Source organism: Sardina pilchardus, chromosome 15 (assembly GCF_963854185.1).
Source record: "Sardina pilchardus chromosome 15, fSarPil1.1, whole genome shotgun sequence".
Lineage (NCBI taxonomy): Eukaryota > Metazoa > Chordata > Actinopteri > Clupeiformes > Clupeidae > Sardina > Sardina pilchardus.
Genome location: NC_085008.1, coordinates 31,056,449 through 31,073,980, shown reverse-complemented (window position 1 = coordinate 31,073,980; position 17,532 = coordinate 31,056,449). Strand labels below are relative to the sequence as shown.

The 17,532-nt window shown below is 46.2% G+C and overlaps 1 protein-coding gene across 4 annotated transcripts in view; it reads left to right on the top strand.

Annotated features, from left to right (window-relative positions):
• LOC134102133 (uncharacterized) overlaps positions 1 to 17,532 on the top strand; it is a 76,224-nt gene that overhangs the window by 21,841 nt on the left and 36,851 nt on the right. For 2 of the 4 annotated variants that reach the window (XM_062556135.1, XM_062556136.1), the window contains exon 3: positions 10,336 to 10,510. The exons of 1 other annotated variant lie outside the window; for it this stretch is intronic. In XM_062556135.1, coding sequence (XP_062412119.1) covers positions 10,336 to 10,510 — 175 coding nt within the window. Of the gene's footprint in view, positions 1 to 10,321; positions 10,511 to 17,532 lie in introns of all 4 variants that reach the window. One more of the 4 variants, XR_009941481.1, reaches the window with a different exon arrangement.

The following is a 17,532-nucleotide window of genomic DNA, read 5'->3' as shown; positions in this document are numbered from 1 at the left end:
GAATCGATCAATTCCTCATTGTGAGGGTGATGAAAGTAGAGGGGGAGGAGGTGGAAAGAATGAGCGGGGTGGGGCTTCAAAAAATGTTACGATTTTGATTTTCTTTTCATTCTTTTTCACATGTGTACAATGGCATGGCGAAAGGAATTTCAAAAGCTGTTTTAAATTGATTTAAGTTAGCCTTCCTCACATAAAGCTGAGTGTTTTGCAAATATCACACCAATGACTGGCAAGGGAAGAAGAGAGTGTAGAGAGAGAGATTGAGAAGAAAAAGGCATAAAAAATAACAGTGTACAACTGTACATGTGTGTGTGCATGTGTATGTGTGTGTGTGTGTGTGTGTGTATTTGTGTGCGTGTAAAAAAATAACTCAAAGCTATTGTAAGCATCTGCCCAAGCCTCAGATTCTTTTGTCAGAAAAAAAGGGACTGGGCCTGGATAGATTTGCTATGAATCCCTCCTTTCATATGATAAATATATATATTTCTGGGAAAAAAAAAAAAAAAACCTGAGTGAGATAGTCATCAGGCAGAGAATAAACAAGTTGGTTTCAGAGAAGACATGAAAGAATGCGCGGAGAAAAAAGGAGCGCCCCACTGGTAGAGAAATCGAGGCAGAAAAGGGAAGGGCATCGGTGCAGGCACGGTGAAGGCGCGGTGAAGGCCACGTCGAATTTCCCACCAACTCCAAATACGACGCCAGAAAAACCGGGGCGCCGAGGGGAGGACGCGCGGCGCCATTCAGCTGATCCGTCGTTAAACGCACCGGGAACGCCATGGCAGGAGGAGGCCCACAATAGCGGCGGCTTGATCTTTAAGGCTCGCACAGGAAAATAGATCTATGGAAAAAAAAGGCATAAAGCATTTTGAGGTCTGACTGCGTTCAAAGACTGCCCACGCTCAGAGTTCCGTGTGTGTGTGTGTGTGTGTGTGTGTGTGTGTGTGAAAAGATGCTGTGGAAACTGGGAGACTGGGAAAGTCTTGACTGCTTCATGACAAAGTCATCCTCAGCCGCACAGTGGCATGTGACATAGAGGAGGGCATGTTGCTCGTATGCCATAGCCACTCAGTGGCTGTTAATGGCCCTGTCATTTGTCCACACTGGTGCTTTTGAGTGGACAGTGTCTGAGCCCGGCCATGCCGGCCTTTGATGGGTATTGTGCCGGGCCCAAGGGCTCCAATGGATCCAATTAAGAGCGGACAGAGCACTGTCCAAGTCCTGTAGACATCAATGAGACGGCCATTTAGCTGGCACACCAGTGTCCGAGAGAGAGAGAGAGAGAGAGAGAGAGAGAGAGAGAGAGTGGAAGGGGGAGTGCTAACAACTTTTTGGAGTGTAGAACTGGATAAGCCTGTCTACTCATGGAGTCCCTGTTTAAGTGTGGGAGAGGAAGCGAGAGAGAGAGAGAGAGAGAGAGAGAGAGAGGGACTGAGAACAAAAACACGCCATTACAGAGGCAACCCCAGTCTAAAGTGATCATTACTACGGCTAATGACCGCGCTATCTGCGGCTGGCATTAAAGCGCCCGCTAACGAGGGCTTGTTCATCATGGGCGAACACAAGTCATCGCATAATCCTATCGCCTCTGCTCTCACTCCCCCAGCTGGGAGAGTGCGGGCAGGAAGGAGCCGCCGCTGGACAAAGGCAAAGGATCCAAACAAGACCCAAAGAGACCGCCGCCGGCCCTTTTTTTTTTCCACAGGCGGTTTTTAAAGCGCTGGTCCCACATTAGCTCTCGGGCTTGCTGTATCCATCCTGTCCAGTCTGCTGGAAGGCGAAGGGAGTGTGTGTGTGTGTGTGTGTGATGGGGGGGGGGTAGTGATTGCTCTCGCTTGCTGTCCTGACTTGCTTCCGGCAGCAGAGCCTCACACTCCATCACCCCAACGAATACACGCCACGCGGCCACCCAGGCTGTGGGTCACGCTTGCTTGCTCACCCAATCACTCAGGCAAACTGGCTCAATCGCTCACTCACATACAATCAGCGGGCACCCAGCTGACAAGCTCATTAGCTTTTGAGTGTGTGTGCGCTCCTGACCACACACACACACACACACACACACACACAGGCGCTGATTCACTTGTTCCCTCCTCACTTACACATTTGTTTATCTGGGTTCTTCACTCACATGGTTTCTCTTACTCACGTTCTCACTCACTCATACACTCACGCTTTATTTGGTCAGTCTGGTAGATCGTGAAAACCACAGGCAATGCAGGCAGGTTCACGTCAGGCCAAACCAGTCACCCCTTAGTGGATCACACTTACTGTATGTGTTCCAGAGTTTGCCATTCATCCAGGTTTCCAATAATGCATCATTTGGATACTAGATAACGCACACACACACACACACACACATTTTCTTTCTGTCTCTTTCTTTCTCTCTTTCTCTCTCAGACACACACATACACACACACACACACACACACACAGACTAGTCCTCGTACCTAATCTACTGACCTCTTATCTGCCATGAAACGCTTCCTCTGTTGGCCACAAGAGGGCACTGCAGCCAAGCGTTTGCGTCTGTGGGCGCGGGCACGCAGCTCCCAGGCCGCCCGGCGCAGATAAAGCCGAGCCCGGCGATGCTGGGATCAGATAACACAGCTGGGGAGGGGGGAATGCTAGCACTCCATAGGGTGCACAGATTCCAAAACATTTTATTATCTGTTTTTCCGATTCATTCCTGATTGCCCAAATATTTTCACTGGCAAATGCTCCCACGGGGATGGACAACCTATTGCCTTTCCCCCATGCGCTATGTGTCCTTGTGTTTAGTTCTTAACTTTCTGTTTCTAAACGAGGCGGAGTTGGAAAAGGAAAGACTGGGAAGAGATGAAGAGGAAATGGAGTTTAATGAAATGAGTGGAACATAGCGTTTTTTGTTTTATTATTATTGACATCCTACATTTTGGAGGATTCTCTTTTCTCTTGAGGCAGAAGGAGGCAATGAGGCAGTGTTCACAATTCTACAGCACCACAAAATTCTATAGCACTACAAAGAAAACTAGGGACATTGCAAGGCAGTAATGTGTAGCAAAGGGAGAGAATAGGCTCCAACGCTCGCACAACAATCATGTTGAATAGAGAGATGAGTTTGAATTCCTCTTTTTTTGATGGTTTGTATTTGTGACTATGTCTCCATAGACCCGTGCGCTGGCAGTCACAATCGGATGAGCAAGTCCCCCCCCCCCCCCCCCCATCAGCCCCCACCCCCCATCAGCCCCCACCACTACAGGGTCCCTGCTGCCTACATGACTCACAGCAGATAGTGCAATTATGTGTTTCATAAAAAAACAGGCCTTGATTCATTTCAATTGAATGGTCGTATGCAATGCGTAATGGTGCAAGGGCAGGAAAATACAAAAAGGGAAAAAAAACAAACAATCTCCACAGTCCACTGTACAAAAAATATACTTATCTGATTTGTTGTGGAACAAACCTCCCCTTTGCGGAGGGAGATCTTAAAAGCGGTAGCAGTAACACGGCACAAAGGCGTAAACTCTTGACATATTGTCACCACTCCCATAGGTCTGCATGGTATCCATGGTATAGATAGCCATTCAAACTCAGCCAATGTCATTATGGTAAAAAATAAAAAATAAAATAATCACCAGTCATCTGGGGTTTGTAGGGGATGGACAATTGCCTATACATTGGGGGAGTGTCTTGCGCATTGACCTCCCATCCCCAGTCCCTTCTCCTCAGCTCATGCAGGTCTCCGCTATCATCTCTCCACCATCAGTGTCCCTGCCAGAGGAGCGATGCCCGGTGCGCTTCAGTATGCATGCTACACGGCTGTCGTGTGTGAGCCACAGCCAGCCAGAAGGGATAAAGGCCACGTCCCAGACTCCCAGCCAAACCCCAGTCCTACGTGGTCAACACGAACACCAGGACCCTGTTTGATTTGCAAAACGGACCCTGTTTGAACAGCAAAAAGGGCTGGGGGAGATTTCAGACACTGAACGGCAGACACATTTTTTGTCTTTGTGTCTCTAGAATTACATCACAGACATACTTAGAGACACAACTGCATATCAGTTGAAACTACTGGGCTTCAAGCCGGTCACCCTCTCCAAAAGCGATCTCTGAGTTGACCACATCTCTTCACTAACGAGACTGTGGTGAGAGCATTCAGGCTGGACCAGTGGTGCGGTCTGTGGTGCCGCTTCAGGGGAGGCAGAGTGGGGGGAACGACGTCTCTATTCCTTCACAGTGTTCTTGAAGAAAAGTTGGTTTTGGAACATTCGAGGGAGCACGGCGCGGCATTCCCCCCACCGTGGCAGCGAGCCGAGCTGTGTGCCTCGCTCCCCAGCGCTCCCCGCATCAGTGGAAGCGGCGCTTCCTAGCACACAACTCTGTTGTCAGGCCCGGGGGCATCAATAACAGTTTGTCAGGCGCTCAACGAGGCACGAACCTGCAGCTGCTACTACATCCAAAACAACCCTCCGAGACGCAGCGGGGGACCCAGTCACTCCCAAACATACTCAATGAATACTCAACGATAGGCAGCGCTATCAGATCTTATTAAAAGGCAATTCTTTAGACATAGTTGCAGAATAAGGGTATTGTATTTACTTCTTAATTTAATGGCAAACAGTTATTATTTCTTTATTTATTTAGAAGTTGAAGTGATTTTTTTTTTTAAATCATAGATCGCAGAAAAAATGCAAATGTGAAAAGGTGTCTCAACTCTGTCCCCTAAAATTCTCTACCAGTCATAACGTTCCTTGGCTAGTGAAGACGCTTAAAATTCAGTCTGTTCCTAATATATTTGGTCCAGTTATGGTACTTCCTTAAATCCCAGCCGGCTGGTCCCATAGCTGCTCTTTTAAAGGCCGACCTCATACTTTCAAATTCAGCCAGTCGCCTCATTTTGTTTCCGTTGCGTCTCCACAGGTATTTAGCGCTGCGCGGATTCCCACCTGACTTGAGCAGGACTTCCTGTGCGAACATGCCAGGCCTGCTGCCTCCCACCCCAGCTCAGCCTCGGGGTGCGTGGAGGGGAAGACGATTGCGATGAGTTCCCAAGATAACTCCTGTTTGGAGTAGCAGAGGTTCCTCAGGAGAGAAACAGGACACCATAGTATACATTTTAGGTCTAGACATGTTTGATCAGCAGCTCTATCTGCTGTTGATTTCATCTCCAGAAGCAACAAAAAATGTGCTCTAGCACATTCAGAACACTGATATGCGCACGCTGACACAAACACAAACACATACTGTGCTCCCGCATGCACACATGCGCACACATACTCCCACACAAAATACGCGCACTTGTGTGGCATACTCCGAGACACACACACACACACACACAGACAGAGACACACAAACAATCCACAAGGGGAAAAAAAAGATATTCCCAAAAACCATAAATTCCCATAACTTAAAAACTCCTGTAATCTTAATCTTGCATCACAGTAGCATTGCGATAGCAGACAACCCTAGAAGTATGGCTAAGGCACCGTGTTATGCAGTCGGCCCTGTTGCTCACAGGCACAACCAGCCCTTTGGACCGACTCCCACCCACCAACCCACCCCCCCCACCCCCCCATGCTGTTTGCATACAAAGGAGCTCTAAGCGGGGCTGATCTGATGGAACACACATCTTTGGGGTGCGTTCCAGCAGTGGCATCCAAACCCGGGTGTGAGGCCACAGATTGTCTCGGTCTCCATCTGATCAGGCATCAATAATTGATTGCGGCTTCTGGGGCCCTCTCCGCCCGCCACCGCTGTGTTTTTCCAGGGGTGCCGATGGGGGAGATAGAGGGGGGGGGGGGGCAGAACTTAGCACCGGGAGAGGCCATCTTGTTTTCCGGATGCACTGACCCTGGCCAGCCTTGCATTATTTATCAGCGAGTCGCAGATCCTAATGTGAAGGGTCACAGAGGTCAGCTCACATTAGTGCCACATGTTCCGCCGCGTGGCGTGCCAAAGATTGGGCATTTCGCGCTACGCTGCATCCACCCAACCACCTACCAACCACCTGATGGGTGCGATAGGACTCCATGACTCTAATATGACTCCAATATCCATTAGAGGGTCTTTTTTTTCACATCACGGCGTCGTCTTCTCCCTCTAGATGTTTCTCCTCTTCTCCTTCTCCTTCTCCTTCAACTACAGGACCTACCTCCTCTGTCTGCTTTATACTCCTCTTCTTTAAATGTGTTCCTCTCTTAAGAGAGGATCCTTGGTCGTGTCGGTTTCATAAGCTGTCTGCAAATAGTGCATGCTGAGATGTGAGGAGATGAGTACTGTGATGAAATACTCTTATGTATTATATGCATTGCAGACTGATGGCATCATTTGTGTACAATAAAGGTAATGGATGTACAGTAACTGTGAAATTAGATATTTAGCGTGTAGACACTCTCAAAAAATACACACTCCCTCACACACACACACACACACACACACACACTTTTTCACAGAATCTCACAAATACATATCTACACACAGATCCACACACAACCCAATCTTGTCCAAACCTCACTTCCATTTGCAATAATCTCCGGGGTGGCGAACAAGATCTGATATTGAAGTAATTTCTCCTCTCTTTTCCGCAGAACAATGTTCTGTTGGTCTTGCCAATAAGCGAGGAGTGCAAGCCACTTTAGCGTGACAGCGCTAACAAAGCCGCCGGTGACATCTAGTTGGCGCTGGATAATGATTTTGCCACCCACCACCATACTTCACATGCTTATCTGTGACATCACATCTTGTAGGAGACAGAAAAAAGTCTACAGCTGGGACATGTGAGGAGGTTGGGGTGTGTGTAAGTGTGTGTGTGCGCGCACGTTTTTTGGGGGTGTTGGGGATTGATAGAGAGGACACAGCTGAGTAATTTTGGGTGGGGGTGGTGGGGGTTCAGGCTCTTGTTGTCCAGACAGAAGGGGTGGACAGTGGGTATAAACACAGGTCTCTCCTCTAGGGCTTGACCCAGATGACCTCTACACCTCTTCTCCTGGCTCTCGTCTCTCCATTCTCCACCTGGCCCATCGCAGCCCTCTCACACAGTGAGCAGGGCCATGGCTCAGAGATCACCCCACCCCATCCTTCATGAGACCAGGTTGCACTCCTCGTGTTCATTCTGCTGCACTGATTACATAAGGTGTGGTGGTGGTGTTGTTGCCACATGGTTGATCCCTGGTTCTTTCATAATCTTTCATGTCTGACGTAATGCTTAACCCTATGATGGGCATCTGTGAAGAACTCATTTTCACTGTCTGTTAATGATTTGACGTTTCAACTTTAACCTGTTATATATGGAAGCATTTGTACTCAATTATTTTGTATTACTTTGTAATTGTTCAAATAATATTTTGGACAACTAGACAAACTGGGGACGGCCAAAGGATCCCAGCATGGTCACATGAAACATGAGAGCTGCACCCACGCTAACACATCAACAGCATCAAATCCTCCATTTTGCTCAATGTGACTTAGGTAGCTTTCACACTGGGTCCGTTTGACTGGACCGGACCCGAATGCGGTTACTCCTACTGTAGTTGGTCTCTGTTCACATTACATGTTTGTCTGTGCACCAGAGAGGATTAAAGCGGAGCGGATAGTGATGAAGGATCTTTGTGCGTACCCTGGTCCATTTGCGTCAAACACTGCTTCTAGACACAAACTTCCAGAATGTTTGCAAATATCACTTGGCCAAACAGCAGAAGGCGGTGCAATGAAGAAGACAAAGGTAAAGATCTTTAGATTCTTTAGAACGTTTGCTTAGCAACCTGCTCCAGCGTTCTAGCGAACTGGACCCCAGCCCAGACCACCTCTTTCAGGCGGACTCGGGTCCGGTCCCGAGTTCGGTACAGTTGTGTTCACGTTATGAAAAACAACCGAAGCATTGGACTAAACGAACCCTGGTCCGGTCCAGGGGACCTAGTGTGAATGCGCCCTTAATGTCTAGGGCTGAATGAGATCAGAGGGGTGTCTGTGCTTCCAGAGGTGGATGGATGAGCCCAGGAGAAGTGAATGAGAGAGGGATAGAGAGCAGGAGAGAGAATAATAGAATGAAAAGACAAAATGGACAGATAGAACCAAATGGCAGAAATAAAATACACAAACAAGTAGAGATGCATCCCTTGGAGACAGAGACTCATGGCCAGATGTACTAAGACAGCGCTAATAGCGAGTTTTTGTATGCGCAGAATGCGAATGCTGTGCTTTGCTATATTGGCCTAGTAGTTCTACTAATCCACTTAAAAAAATATTTGAACTATTTACTGCACGTAGATATGACTTAATGCCTAGTCTAACAGATTGGGAAGTGTAGGCTATGTTGTGAAAGAGAAAATAGGATTCTAGAGAGGCAAACAAAAGTTAAGATTGCTTTTGACATGGACAGTACAATGAAGAAAACTGATGCTCTGAATATTGATTCAGCTGTCTCTAAAAGTTTTTCTAATAGACGCATTTAACCGCAATTTGGATTACACCTGCTTTCAGAAGGTGGACGTTTTTCAACGCAAAATAGACATGCGCTGTTTTCATACATATGGCAGAATACTTAATCAATCGCTATTAGCACTTCTCCTCCCCTGTACTTGCGCGTTACACCCATTTTCAGCTGATCCGCCCAGAAATTAATATGCATGACACAGAAAAGCGCAAATAGCCACGGCAGGCAGTCTGCGCGTTTCCCTCATTGCGGCCTATTTGTACATACCACCGCCATGCTTTTACGTGCACGTTACGCCTAAAATGGGCGCAAAACGTTAATACATCTGGCCCTCAGACTTCAGCCCAGGTTTAGCCCTGAGGGCACAACAACAAACTATTCCACCAGAATTGTCCTACTGATCTTTACAAAAAAAATTAATTAAGAAATATCCCTTGAATGCTGTGATTCACGCTACACTGTCCTCCACGGCCATGTCACATAGTCACAACGCAACGCAACGCAACTTACACTTAAACCCTACACTATTTAGATGCACATTTAAATACTAAGGGCAGTCCGCCTGGGTGTTCCCATCCTGCCTTGCGCAGTGATTTCAGGAAACTACCGCCCTAATTTTTGCCTGAGATAGGGGACCAATCACAGAACAGGGGGGAAAGGAAGACGATGATGAGCCATGCACAGACGCATTTGATAGACATCCGTGGCGCCCAATGAACGGATCTGGGCATTCTTTCAAATACGAGAAAATGAACGTCTGGTTGCCAGACCACGTCTCATTTGAGAAGTAGTAGGCGCTAGCCAGGCTAGGGCAGTCCATGAATTTCTCAAGAATACAGAATTTCATTTTGTCAACACTCACTTTCTCGCATTCTTTCTTTTTCTCACTCTCTTTTCTCGCTCTCATCCTCACATTCTTTCCCCTCACTTGTGGACCACAGAGCCATGGTAACTGTGGGGGCGTCAGGCGGGCAAGGTGACCTTGAGCACAGTACCCAGGGTTTTGGGGGGGGGGGGGGGGGGGGGGGGGGGGGTTGTGGGGTGTGGGGGTGTCTCTGTGGCTCTCGTCGGGCGGCGCGCTTCACTGAGCACTCCTCCAACCGCAACGCTCACCCACCTGCAGGGATTTACCCACGCTAACGAGAGCAGGCCTCCGCCAGGACGACGGCCATTAGCGCTGGATTAGAGAGAGAGAGAGAGAAAGAGGGAGAGAGAGAAGCAGACAGAGAATATGTGTGAGACAGAGAGAGAGAGCGAACACATTTATCAAAGCTACCTTTGGGAGCACCAGACCTAATGTAGGTGCTGTGGGGTACCTGATAAGGAAACCAGACAGGCCAGAAGAGGCGACTACACCTGGGGAAGCATTGTGATGTCATCAGAAAACACCTTTTTTATTATTATATTAAAAAACCAATAACAAAGATTGCCAGCTTTACAAGTGACTACTGGTCAACCATACAATCAGCTCTGTATGAAAAAGAGTAGGCTGTGTGTTACTGTAAGGTTGTGGACATATCACATGTTTACATTTTCACATCACCAATTTTGAAGGCCAAAAGTCTATATTTCTGTGAAACGCCTCTTTCTGTCCCAAATGCACTATGCATAGCATCCTTAGATAGGCCATACATGGGCCCCATTCTCTGAACTCTGTGGAGCTCGCTGTGACTTTTGCGGTTAATATCAACATTTACAGTATGGAGCAGCATGTGTATCCTACCATGTGAAAGAATAAGAAATACTAAGATACAACATGATAAGATGGTGTGTGTGTGTGTGTCTGCAATGTATGAAGCCAAAAAGAAATCGTACGTGAGAGAGTATAATGCACTGTATATGTGTGTGTGTTTGTCTGTGTGTGTGTGTACATCTGTATTGTGTATTGTGACTGGTACCTATGGCTGCCAGAGCCTCTGACACAGTTGGCACAGGGCTGGACATATCAGTGGGACATGGAGGTCCCGTGCCAAGCGATCCACACTGCAGCCTGGTGTCCTGGCAGAGGAGCCGCCCAACCACCTCCCCGGCACACAGCACAGCCCTCCACCACCACAGAGACGTGTTGCTGCAGCAGTCAACATGGGACACAACCAACAGGTTTGTTTTTCTCTTTGTGCAGAATTCAGTATTAATCTTCATTTGAATTTTGATGTCTTTTCATTTGCATTTGTATTTTTGCTGTACTTTTAAATTAAATATATCTTTTTTTTTTTATCACTGCATTGTATGGACTGCTGCCATTTCATAGAATACAGCAAAGTGAAACTGAAAAAGTTCTTTTAGAGTTTGATCTCAAGCCTTCAAATCTGTGCCGCAATCTATATCCAAAGACAGCTCACAATGGGGAAAGAACCAAAGAACTGAAGAGGATATGTGATTCTGACATATTAATCTGTCATCACAGTTATCTCAAGCTGAAGTCTGTCACTGTCAGATCAAAACAATATAAAAATCCTCACCTTCCCCCATAATAGACGTTCATTATACTAGTCATACAATGAATACTGTTACACCTCAGCTTCCAACAAAACAGAACAATTAAACACTTCAAAGCCTTTGCCAGTCTGGTTAGCCTGGCCTGTCGGCCTGAATGAGCGGCACGTCGTGACAGGTCTAATTGTTCCTCACATTTCCACTGATAGCCGAGAGGTGAGCAATATCTTCACAGGTTTTGACAACTCACTAAGCGAAAGGAAAGAGAGAAAACAAAAACAAACCATTTGTGCTAGCGAACACAACTGTTTGACGTCTTCTTTTAAGCTCACTGCCAGAGTGGTATGGGAAGACATTTCTGGCAAGTCACTCGATCTTCACCACTGTGTTTCTGTCCCAACCCACCATCTCAACAGCTGTTATGTGCCTTCTCATGTGTGGGAATCTTCTCAAAGAATAGACTTTTGACAGCAGGGGTGAGGTTGAGGGCATCCAACGTCTTAAGAGTCAGGCCTCTCCTTCATTGGCTGCAGGTCTGAGCCTGATGTAGAGGCCTCAGAGAATAATGTGAGGCGCCTGCCACTCTCCAACAAAGAAAGGGTCCTTGGAGTTGTGTCATGTGGAGTGGAAAAGCAGTGGTTGTTTCCATTTGGATGGTAAATGATCTCAAGAAAGAAGCTTTGTACATGTTTTGTTGTTACTCTGGGTAGAAGCACGTGGACATAATGTACACTGTATGTGTTTATGATACGGGAGACAATGGCTGTGGGTAGACTGCTCAGCAGTGCCACTTCAGTGTGAACATTTTTGATGGAAAAGCACCGATGACGTGACAGTGTCTCGTCACAAAAGACGGCATCTTCAATGTTCCATTTTGTCAACTTAGAAGGGAGGGGAGGAAGGATGACTGGAAGTAGCAGAGTGCTTTTGTTTCCCGCCAATGTCTTGGCACTTCATGGCTTCTCAGGGGTTTGAAATTAAACATGATGAAACACACCTGTCTCTTACCCCGCACCTTAAACTGGCAAGCCTGGGCAGATGATTCTCCATTCACAAGTGAATCCCTAACCTCAGTGTCTTTTTGTTCTGCGTTCAGAATTGCAATGTTTGAGTATGAATGCGCTCGTGCTCCCGTTCATAATAATCACACCGACCGCATGCTCCCCTCAGGAAGCTTGATTGGCTTTCTCAATGAAGACAAACATAACAAGAGGGACGGGAGCTGCTCTGACTATTGACTCTTTTATTGTGGTATTTTCTTCTCTCTCTCTCTCTCTTTCTCTCTCCTTCTCTCTCTTTCTCTCTCTAGCCCACATCTTTTTAGATACACTAATTAGGACAGCTCAATAGGACTGGATTACTGATCATCAGTGGGAGAGAGATTGAGATCTTATCTTTAGTGTTTTGAAGGGAAGATGCAGGCAGCAGATGTTTGTGCTGATAGTATATATATATCCTATAAGGCCTGGATGTTCAAATGAATAGCATGCCATTGCTTGTCAGGGTTATAAGAGAATAAATGCCCATTGAATGCAGGCAATCCAAGTATCTTTTGTTGGAGACATCTTCTTCAGTTAAAGAGAGGATTATAGAAAGACTGACATGCAATTGACAATAAGTAAAGAATGTAGCGAAAGATGCTGGCCATCAATCTGTTTGACTTTGAAAAAGAGAGACTTCAAACACTTCAGCCTAAAGTGTAGAAAATATATCAAGTGGGAGACAAGGACACACTTGTGAATGGCACTTGTTTGACGATCAAAATATGTCCGAGCCCTTTGTATCACCCTAGAACCAAGGTCGATGTTCACATGTCACTGTTATCTGGCAAACATGTGATTCTACCTTCATACTATTCGGTCCACGCGCATTCAAAATTAGGACTCCATTAGGACTAACATGGAGGACATGTGTGTGGAAAGCTGAAGGGCGATCGCAACTCAATTTGAGATTTTTTTTTTTTTTCTGAGGCTCCACTCGTTTTTTCCCCCTCTCTCGCTCATCTCTCTCCAGCCTCCCACAGCCTGAAGCCAAACGGCACTTGTGTTCTGCCACGGCACATAAACACGCACAAAAGAAGTTATTAGCGTAGATGCAAATCAAATTACCAGCAGTGTAAACTGCTTTTCCTCCCTGCTCTGCCGTCTGTAATTACTCAGGCTTATGGGCCCATAATGAATGCTAATGACGCACCGTCGCCACCACCACCGCCATCGTCACAGACAGGGCCTCCGCAGGACCCTCACTCTTACGATAGCAGCTGCGTGCTGTACATCAGGGGGGGGAAACACACCGCATACCTGGAATTAGGCAGTGTCCAACAATGGCGCCAAGAAAATTTCCCATCGGATCATGTTCATGTTTTTAAAAAGAGACATCTCGTCATCATTTCCAACATTTCTCCCTGCGATTGTTCCATCCTGGAATGCGTTCATTTATGCTTTTTACGCCGCAAAATACAACCAGAATACCGAGTTAAATTAAAGAAACGGGACATTTGTTCTAAATCCTTCAACCCTCTATACCTCAGGTGAAAGAACATAAAGTCCTAACAATGGCCACGTCCATTTCTTCCACACAATCGGCTCCAGGGGACAGACTGCTTAGCGGCACGCGTGTCCAGCCACAGAGGCAGTGTTCCTCCACACACACATCCATTTATTGCCACTGTCCTGATATAAAACCCTCCCGCTGGGAAATCAAACAGACACAATTTGAACTCAACAATGTAGGTACGGCCTTGAGAGCTATTCAAAATGTCTTCATTCTTTCTTTTTGCAGAATGAAAAGCATAGTGTGTGTGTGTGTGTGTGTGTGTGTGTGTGTGTGTGTGTGTGTGTGTGTGTGTGTGTGTGTGTGTGTGTGTGTGTGTGTGTGTGTGTGTGTGTGTGTGTGTGTGTGTGTGTGTCTGACTGTGGGAAGCAAGATATGCTTTGTCATGACATAAACAAAGATAATAAGAAATGACTGAGAAGGTAGTAAAAAGGAGTAAAAATTGAAATCGATAGATGTAGAATATTTTGCATAGTGGATTCACAAACCCAAAAGTCAAATGACAAATAGACTTGGACAGAACTACATAACAGCGGTATCCGGGGATTTTGGTGCTCTGCAGAGGATGGATATTTCTCCTCCCAAGTAGTCAACAAAGGACGGGCCTTTCTTTTTGTTGATGTCAATCGTTAATGTTCTCCTCAAAAAGCACACCCACACCCACTTAGAGAGAGAGAGAGAGAGAGAGAGAGAGAATGACTTATGTGCATAGAGAGAGAGAGAGAGAGAGAGAGAGAAAATGACTTATGTGCATAGAGAGAGGAGAGGAAAAGAGATGGGTGAAGACTTCATGCAGTGCCCCATAGTGAGGAGGATCTATTGAAGGTCTTTTGAAACTGAGAGGTTAGCATGGTCACAACACACTCTCACACACACACACACACACACACACACACACAAGCCCCAGCCCAGTCTTTCATTCACGGCAGTTACTCACCTTCAACAGGTCCAAGGTTTCTCTCCAGCACTCTCATTATGAGGCTGGATATCATGTGCTCCATGCAGTAGTGGACCATGCGGGTATTTGGCAAAAGCTTGTAAGTGCAGTACATACAGTATAATGAAGACATGAGGTTGAGCCAGAGTGGAAAAGAAGGAATCTACTAATGAGGTTGTTTTGTTTTCTTCTTCCCAACACACACAATACACAGCATACCAATGAAAAAACCTGTTCTTTCCCCCCCATAGAACACCACACAAACATAAATATACGCATGAATACACATACACACATATACACTCAGAAATATACAATTACTTCAAGACCTTGTTGACAGAATTGAGCTTTTAAGTGTGTTTCGTCAGACTGTCATTACATGTAATTATGAGCTGCACTGGGCTTGAAGCCAGAGCTCCCTTGGGTGAATTCCTCCCACAATTCTCTCTCTCTCTCTCTCTCTCTATCTCTCTCTCTATAGCAGGAGATGATCAACATGCATGCATGCACACACACACACACACACGTACTACACACACACACTAGACACAGCACACTCTCTAAAGTGGTGGGGTACCTGTATATGATATGATGCAGCTGATTAACAAACACCTTTTATTGTCTTCTACAAAAACATTTTTTTTTTGTACACTCTCGTAAACCGCTCCACTGAAAGCAATTTTGAAGGGGGTGACAGATGTGGCCCCTGTGACTGTTCAGAGCAATGAGCTCTCAATCACATAAATACCTCTGCCTGTGTGGATGTCTTTTTTCCCTGTTGTTAGCGTGGAGGGCATCCAAAAAGCCTGCTCCGTCACAACCCGAACCTCCAGAAAATGAAGGGCCGCGGGCGTCCTTCAAAACAAATAAGCCCCGACAGAACACCAGCCGAGGAGCAGGAAGAGAGTGGCTCAAACGGCCTGCCTTGGCTTTGAAGACCTGCTCGGTTATTTTCAGCCATAAGCTGACAATGTGTGTCTGTGTGTGTGTGAGGGTGAGTGAGTAAGAAAGAGAGAGTGGGAGAAAGGGAGAGACAAAGAGGGTGAGAGGAGAAATGTTTGTGTGTGTTTGTGTGTCTGTGTGTGTGTGTGTGACACAGAGAGGAAGACATAAACACTGAGTGATGGCAAGACAGAAAAGACTGAGGGAAGAGACAAAAATAATAGAGAAGAGAGAGGGAGAGAGAATTTGGTGTGAGAGTGAAAACAAAGCTAGAGAGGAAGAGAGAAAGCGAGAGAGAGAGCAGGGCTGAAAGGTCAGCTCAAACCTGGATCATAGAACCTCGAGCGGAGCACACCAGCGCGAGATAAAGTGCCCAGTGAGAAATATCAATTACAGTCTGACATTTCCACCAGAGACAATGGTCTGTGAAGAGTCCAGGTAAGGGGAGCCATAACTGGTCATTGCTTCGGCAGCTCCTCTCCTATCTCCTCTCTTCCCAAAATCCCTCTTTATCGCTCCTCTCCACTCCTCTTCTTTCCAATTCTCCCCTCGCTCATAACCGTCACCCTTCCTCTCCCCTACCTTTCCTTTCCAGGTATTTTAGTCTTCTCTCTCACTCACCCATTCCAACGATCTCCTCTCCGTTCTCAACAATCTCGTTTTCCTGTATACATGAACACACCTGCAAAATCACTGCAGTGTCACTAAAGATGCACAGTTATGAGGCTGTGGTTTTGAAATGTGTAGAATAAAAGCCCTAAATGAATCTGTTTTTGATCTAGTTAAAATGGCTTGGTCCATGTGGTTAGGGACGACTATTCAGCAACGTCATTATCTGTGGCTAATTGCTTGTCCAGCACACCTGTCCTCACCTGAAGATGGCTCACAATTAGGGCATATGTGAGCCCACAGATATTAAAAAGCTAGATACCGCATTGGGCTCAAGAACGTAAATAAATATGTAAATAGCACCACCATCTTAATGGGGCAGCCATCACTGGAGGCCAATGGAGGAACAGGTGTCTGATTGCTGGCAAGTGTTGCCCATAGACAGTAAAGGCCTTGCCCCCAGCAATACGGCGGCCACGTTTAATTACACCACCTAATAGAACTCGTTGACAATGCCGTATTTAGCTTTCTAATATCTATGGGTGTCTCTCATTTGGTATTTTATTGATCCTCCCTTCCTTCCTCGATCCTCGTCCTCACTGATCTACATAAAGAATGATGGGGCGGCAACAATGGGATAGTCTATCCAGTTTTAGTTATAGATCAGTGGGAACGAGCCTGGAGGATCGAGGAGAGATGTTGAGAGGCACCCTATGTGTGAGCCTGTCTGCCACTCTCCCTCTCTTTCCAAGCCAAATGGTCAAGCCATGTGAACCAGTGACAGTTTGTGTAATCGTGTCTTTGTTAACATTTTACTTGGGATAGTCTGCCTGATTTACAGATGGTTTCTTGAAATTCATGTCTTTAAAATTGTTGTTGAACAAATTACTGAATATATCACCTTTATCACCAAACCCAACCCATAGCTGTATAGATAACTAGATAACATATAGTTCGTTCATGATCTGCGCATAATTATGTAGATAATCTATGCGGGCAAATATACACTGCTCAAAAAAATAAAGGGAACACTGGTTCATAGGAGTATAGCATCAAGTCAGTCACAATTGTGGGATATTGATCTGGACAGTTATGTAACAGAGGTGGTTGTGAATCAGGTTGACCCGCTTTGATGTCAACGAAATTTACTGCAGGTGTACTAGAGGGCCAACTGTGAGATGACCCCCAAAACAGGAATGTTTTTACAGGTGGTGGCAACTGGTAATTTTTCCATCTTCATCCTTCTTGACTGATTTTTCACTAGTTTTGCATTTGGATAGGGTCAGTGTTACTACTGGTAGCATAAGCCAGTATCTGGAGTCTACAGAGGTTGCACAGGGTAATCCAACTCCTCCAGAATGGCACACCAATACTTGTCATTGCCAAAAAGATTGCTGTGTCTCACATTGCAGTCTCAAGAGCATGGAAGAGATTCCAGGAGACAGGCAGTTGCTCTAGGAGAGCAGGGCAGAGTGGTAGAAAGTTGTTAACCCAATAGCAGGACCAGTATCTGCTCCTTTGTGCAAGGAGGAACAGTAAGAGTTTTGCTAGAGCCCTACAGAATGACCTCCAGCAGGCCGCTGGTGTGAATGTCTCAGACCACATTGTCAGAAACGGACTTTATGAGGTTGACCTGAGGGCCCAA